This window comes from Scyliorhinus canicula, chromosome 19 (assembly GCF_902713615.1).
Source record: "Scyliorhinus canicula chromosome 19, sScyCan1.1, whole genome shotgun sequence".
In the NCBI taxonomy this organism is placed as follows: domain Eukaryota; kingdom Metazoa; phylum Chordata; class Chondrichthyes; order Carcharhiniformes; family Scyliorhinidae; genus Scyliorhinus; species Scyliorhinus canicula.
The window spans coordinates 48,867,026-48,872,915 of NC_052164.1; the positions used below are offsets into that span (position 1 = coordinate 48,867,026).

Sequence of the window (5,890 nt, forward strand, 5' to 3'; positions counted from 1 at the left end):
GGCCCAGCAATTCAAAACAGTCATTTGGCGAACAGGCAAGTCCAGGCAGGTCCATCAAGATATGTTAGTACTGATGTCCCTTGAAAATGCTGATCCGAAATATAAACAGCTCTTTTTAACCTACCTTGCCTGAGGCCATAAGTCAATCCTCAGTTTGCCAGCCACTCAATTAAAGGTGAAGTCCATCTTAAAGCCATAGGCACATTAATTGTCCAGGTAAATGATGTGACCATCAATTCACTCGAGACACGAGAGGGAGTAAACTGTGGCTTTAATAGACTTACAACTGAGCCTGCCTGCGACCAGAAGAACTGAGGGCAGACTCACAAGAGTGCAGCTACTTTATACTTCCGATATTGGGAGGGGCCATGGGCGGAGCCATGGGCGGAACCAATGGTGGAGCCCTGTACAAGCTCCTCATCTCCCCCTGTGGGCAGAGCTGCGCAACGGCTCACAGACAGAGCCCACAAGGACACAATGCTATATAGTGTGAATTAAGCAATATACATTCACCACAGTAAAAAAATTAAATAGCAAAAGAACATAAATTAAAAGGAGAAAAAGGCGCAGACAGGGATTAAACAGGAGGATCCTTGCACAGCAAAAGATGTTATTGACGGGCAGCACTGTGGCACAGTGGTTCGCACGATTCCTCACAGCGCCAGGGCCCGGGTTCAATTCCGGCCTTGTGTGACTGTCTGTGTGGTATTTGCACATTCTCCCCATGTCTGTGTGGGTTCCTTGTGGGCGCTCCAGTTTCCTCCCAAAGTCCAAAGATGTGTAGGTTAGATGGATTGGCCATGCTAAATTGCCCTTTAGTGTCCAAAGATATGTAGGTTAGTTTAAGGAGTTGTTGGGATAGGGTGGGCAAGTGGGCTCAGAGTGTGGGTGCAGACCTGACGGCCCGGATGGCCTCCTTCTGCGCTGTAGGGATTCTATGGTTATCTGCATTATACTGAAAATCTGTGGGTGAAATATGCATTCTAATCCCTGTGTCTGTTTTCAAGTCTTCTATTCTCAATCTTTTGCTTTATCCTCTGTTGTATAACCCAGTTGCTGTCTATTAATTCTGCCTGTCCCACAAATGTAGAATCCTGGGACCAATTTTAACCTTATTCACCTGGAGGAAACTGGCCTAATTTAAATTATCCTGCAGCCTGCCTGCCCTTGAGATTCTGGGAGCTGACCGTTCCCAGTTTTAACCTACTCGACTGAGTAAACGACATGGAGATCTGTCCAGAGAAGACAAGGGGCTGGATTCTCTGATTTTGAGGCTATGAAAGTGTCTAGTTTTACGTTGAAAAAATGGTCGAGGTCCCAGCACCAACCCTCCAAGCGGTGAGGGGCTAGCAGCCGCATCACGTAAAACACACGGCCTTTACAAAATAAACGGCCGGAGAATGGCTGGTCCATGGCTGTGTATGCACACAGCGGTCGCGCCGTACAACTGGGCGCACGCAGACCCGAACTGCCAGATAGTGTCCCCCCCCTGGACTCACCCTCGTCCCCCCCCCTCCAACTAGAACATAGAACAGTACAGCACAGAACAGGCCGAGCAATGATCACCCTACTCAAACCCACGTATCCACCCTATACCCGTAACCCAACAACCCCCCCCTTAACCTTACTTTTAAGGACACTACGGGCAATTTAGCATGGCCAATCCACCTAACCTGCACATCTTTGGACTGTGGGAGGAAACCGGAGCACCCGGAGGAAACCCACGCACACACGGGGAGGACGTGCAGACTCCACACAGACAGTGACCCAGCCGGGAATCGAACCTGGGACCCTGGAGCTGTGAAGCATTTATGCTAACCACCATGCTACCGTGCTGCCCCCTGTGGTGGCGCTGGACACAGTCCGCAGCTGCCATGCCGGGTTCACGTAAACTGAGAGCACAATTGAACTTCGTCGTCGTGAACTTGGCCCATCGGGGTTGGAGCATCGGGGGAGGGCCTTCAGGCAACGCCCTGAGGCCATCCCAGCGGTGTGGGGCGTGGTCCTTGATGACGCCATTTTGGAGGGGGCGGAGCATCTGAAAACAAGTGCCCCCGATTCGGTTATAAACCAGCATTCTCCACCCAATCGCCAATTTTGATATCGGTGTCGGGCAATGAAGAATCCCGCCACAAGGTCTTTTCTCATGTCCACATGTTCAGTCCCAATGATGCCATCGGGATTTGACTGCAATTTTAACACGACAGCCCTGAGTGGGAAACCACTGTGCTTTTCCAATCAGGTGTGGATAACAGAGAAGATGCTCTGGGCCAGAACAGGTCTCAACAGGTACTTAAAAAATCACACATACTTCCCCTGGCCTTGCAAATGAAACTTAGACTTTCTCTGATGTGAATTCACATGCCGTCCCAATCTTAATCCATGTGACAGCCTTCGCAAACAATCCAGCCAACCACCTCGTGTCAACTCCAGGCTCAGGGCACATCAATTCCATCCCAGGATTGGCGGTAAATTAGTTGATGGATCCTATGTGAGGCAGGGATGTTAGAATATCCAGGGCTTCAGTTCTGGAGAAGCAGCTGAGTATCTATCTGACGCTACCCCTCATCCAGCTAGAGTTAAAATCAGGCTGTTCATTTCACTCGATTTTTCTATCTAAAGACCTCTCATCCTGCATATCATCTGAGTGAATCCATTCTCTCAATGGTCTTGACAGTCTTCCTAAAGTAGGTTACCTCAAACTGAACACAATGGGTACAATTCTATGGTTTGCAAACTAATACTGGAGTGATTCCCATTGGCACTAACAGCGCCTCCAAGGTGAGATTCAGTATTCAGAAACATGCATATCGGGAAGCATGCCAGCCAGACCACCATCACCCATCTCAGGGCGCCCTCAGCAAAGTGTAGCATCCTCCCCCCCCCCACCACTAAAATAATGGGTCACCCCCTACCCACACCATGCTGGCATGAGGGTGACCTGGCCTACTCCCACTGCACCCCCCCCCCCCCTCCACCCCACAACCTCTCTCAGCCCTCCCTTTCAGGCCCCAGTACCAATGGTGCATTACTCCCTGGCACCCTGTCACACTGGCATGACATGCTGGCCTGGTGGTTTGGACACTGAGAGGAGTCAAGGAGGTAGTCCAGGGCCCACATGCCCCTCTGCCACTGCCAGGCTGCAAAGGGATGGTCCCCCAAGGGTCCTGGGGGTTGAGTGGGCTCAGTGTTTGAAGGACAGCATTGTGTGTGAATAGAGAGTTCTGAGAGGCTGTAAGAGTGGGTCAGTAGTTGGCAGAAAAGGTAACGAGGAATAAAAGTTCCCAAGATCTCTCGCTTTCAATTTTATAAAAAGAGCCGGGTCATTCGGCAGTGAAACTAAAAATAAATTTTTCACCCAATATGAACGTCACAACACGAGGTGGTAGACGTTTGGGGGGAGGGGGGGGGGTGGTTGTTGTGTCTGTGTGTGTGTGTGTGTGAGGGGGGGGTGCAGGAGGCAATAAAATTCACAAATCTGAGATTTTTGTTATGTAAGAATATCATGAGGTACTGAATGAAGGGACATAATTGGAGTTGAATACAGATCAGCCATGATTCAATGAATGGTGGAAGATCAAGGGGCTGAATGACCTCACACTTTTTCTGTGGTACAGGGCACATATGACTAGTTCTGCAAAGTTGCACATGACGAGTGATGTGTTGGGTATGCTGGGTCTGCGAGGACTGCGTTTACCATAGCAGTGAGAGAGACAGGCTTCCAACACTTGGAGAAATGCAACTCTATTTTATTGAACTCTTAGCTATTAAACATACTTTAACTGTGGGTTGACACTATGCTGTGTTGACTGGAGACCTGAGGCTAACCTGACCAGAGTATCTTAATACCACATGGTGGATGTTCTAGTTGTTGCTCACAGACTCTGACTGTCTCAGAGGCTGCATCCCGAGAGAGCAGGAAAACTAGTGACCTCTGGCTTTATAGTGGCCGTGTCCTGTCTGGGGATTGGCTGCTGTGTTCTGTGTGTTCATTGGTCATCCTGTGTGCACCATCATATACTTGTGTGTATATTATGACAATGAGCTTAACTTACACCAAAGAGGTGGCTAAGATGAGTGATTTTAGTGGTGCAATGAGACTGGATTAGTGTAAGCAGGCTTGAGGAGGACGCAATGCTTCTTTAACATATCAGGTGGGATTCTCCCGTACCCGGCGAGGTGGGGAGTCTCGGCGGGATGGAGTGGCATGAACCACTCCAGCTTCGGTCCGCCCCATAGGTGTGGAATTCTCCGCACCTTCAGGGGCTAGGCTGGCACCGGAATGGTTTGCGCCCCTCCTACCGGCGTGGAAGGCCTTTGGCGCCATGGCAGTCGGGGCCGAAGGGACTCTGCTGGTCGGCGCGGGAGCATCAGTGGTTGCTCGCGTCATCCCCACGCATGTGCGGGGGGGGGTTCACCTATGCATCGGCCATCGCGGAGGCTGACACGACTAATGCATAGGAAAAGAGTGCTCCCACGGCACAGGCCCGCCCGCGGATTGGTGGGCTCTGATCGCCCGTGCTCCCCCCCCCCCCCCCCCCAGAGCCCGCCCGTGCTGCCAGGTCCCGCCTGTAAGGGACCTAGTCTAATTTACCGGCGGGACTGGCAAAGAACCAGCGGGACTTCGGCCCATCACGGGCCGGAGAATCGCCGGTGGGACCGCTGCGAGTGGCCGCCGACCGGCGCGGTGCGATTACCGCCCCCGCCGAGTCTCCAGTGCCGGAGAATTTGGCGGCCGGCGGGATTCACGCCGCCCCCCGGCGATTCTCCGACCCGGCGTGGGGGGTCGGAGAATCCTGCCCATTGTCTGTGTGCAGCTGCCAGTTAGGTGTCTGTAGTGAGAGGTTCTGCAGAGCCCACTGCAATGGCAGGTTTGAATGTCAACCCTGAAGTTAACGACAGCAGAGCAACTTATTCTGTTTGCTTCCCTCACACAGGCTGATTACGATTTTTGCATTCTTTGGAGAACTGAGCGAACAGCAGTTTGATGCCCATCAGCAGTGACAATGTGAGAGAACAGAAACAGTCATCAAATAAAAGTAAGAGCTGATCACAAAACGCAGAGGAGGAATCGGCAAGCTGGGGGATTTTACTTGTTAATTCTGAAGAACTTTAGCTCTTGGATTTTTTTTTTTTGGAGTGGTTTTCATTGTCAAACTGCCTCTTAACTACATCCAAACCAGCCATTTTCTGGCTTAAACATTCAATTAATGTCCAAATCCATAATTTGAGATGAAGGTACTGAACACTTACAGAATGGGAAGATTGAGGACAAACAGCACAGATTTGTTCAAGGCAAATTCAGCTTAAGAAATAGAATAGAGGTTTATGATTGGATAAAGAAAGGGACGTACTTTAGATAGATTTCCATAAGGCAATTGATTAGTGCCTCAAAAGAGGCTTTTTAGAAAAGGAGGGTGGCAGAATCGGGACAGGTAGTTTGTCAGTAGATGGGAAACGAGAAGTTGGGGAAAGTGGATGTTCTTCCGAGGGGTGAGTGATGAACCCAGTTTTGTTCTCTTACGTACCAATGATTAGAATTTGGGAGCACTTTCCGTTGATGATGGGTTGATCTTGCAGAGACTGAAAGATGTGCGGAGGGGAGGTCAGTCATTGGTTAGTGATTGGAAAACAGGAGGCTGATGGAGTTAAATGCAGAGAAGCGTGGGGTCGTCCATTTTGGGAGGTAAACAAAGATTGTGCAAAGACAGTGAAGGGTGACAATAAACAAAGCGGGAAAACCATTAAGAACTGAGGAATGGCATTATGAGTTTTAGAAATAGGTCTAATTTATGCAAGAAAAAAGAAGTACAGAGAAATTCATACACACCATTGTGAGAGAAGCAGAGATACTTTTGATGCCCCATTGTAGAAAGTATATTTGGGAGTG

At 49.9% G+C, this 5,890-nt stretch overlaps 1 protein-coding gene across 1 annotated transcript in view; it reads left to right on the forward strand.

The window, feature by feature from the left end:
- LOC119954008 (chondroitin sulfate proteoglycan 5-like) overlaps nt 1-5,080 on the forward strand; it is a 30,903-nt gene extending 25,823 nt beyond the window's left edge. Inside the window, exon 4 of the mRNA XM_038778785.1 lies at nt 4,938-5,080. Coding sequence (XP_038634713.1) covers nt 4,938-4,988 — 51 coding nt within the window. The 3' untranslated portion in view covers nt 4,989-5,080. The remainder of the gene's footprint in view (nt 1-4,937) is intronic.
- Nucleotides 5,081-5,890: the final 810 nt, after the last annotated feature.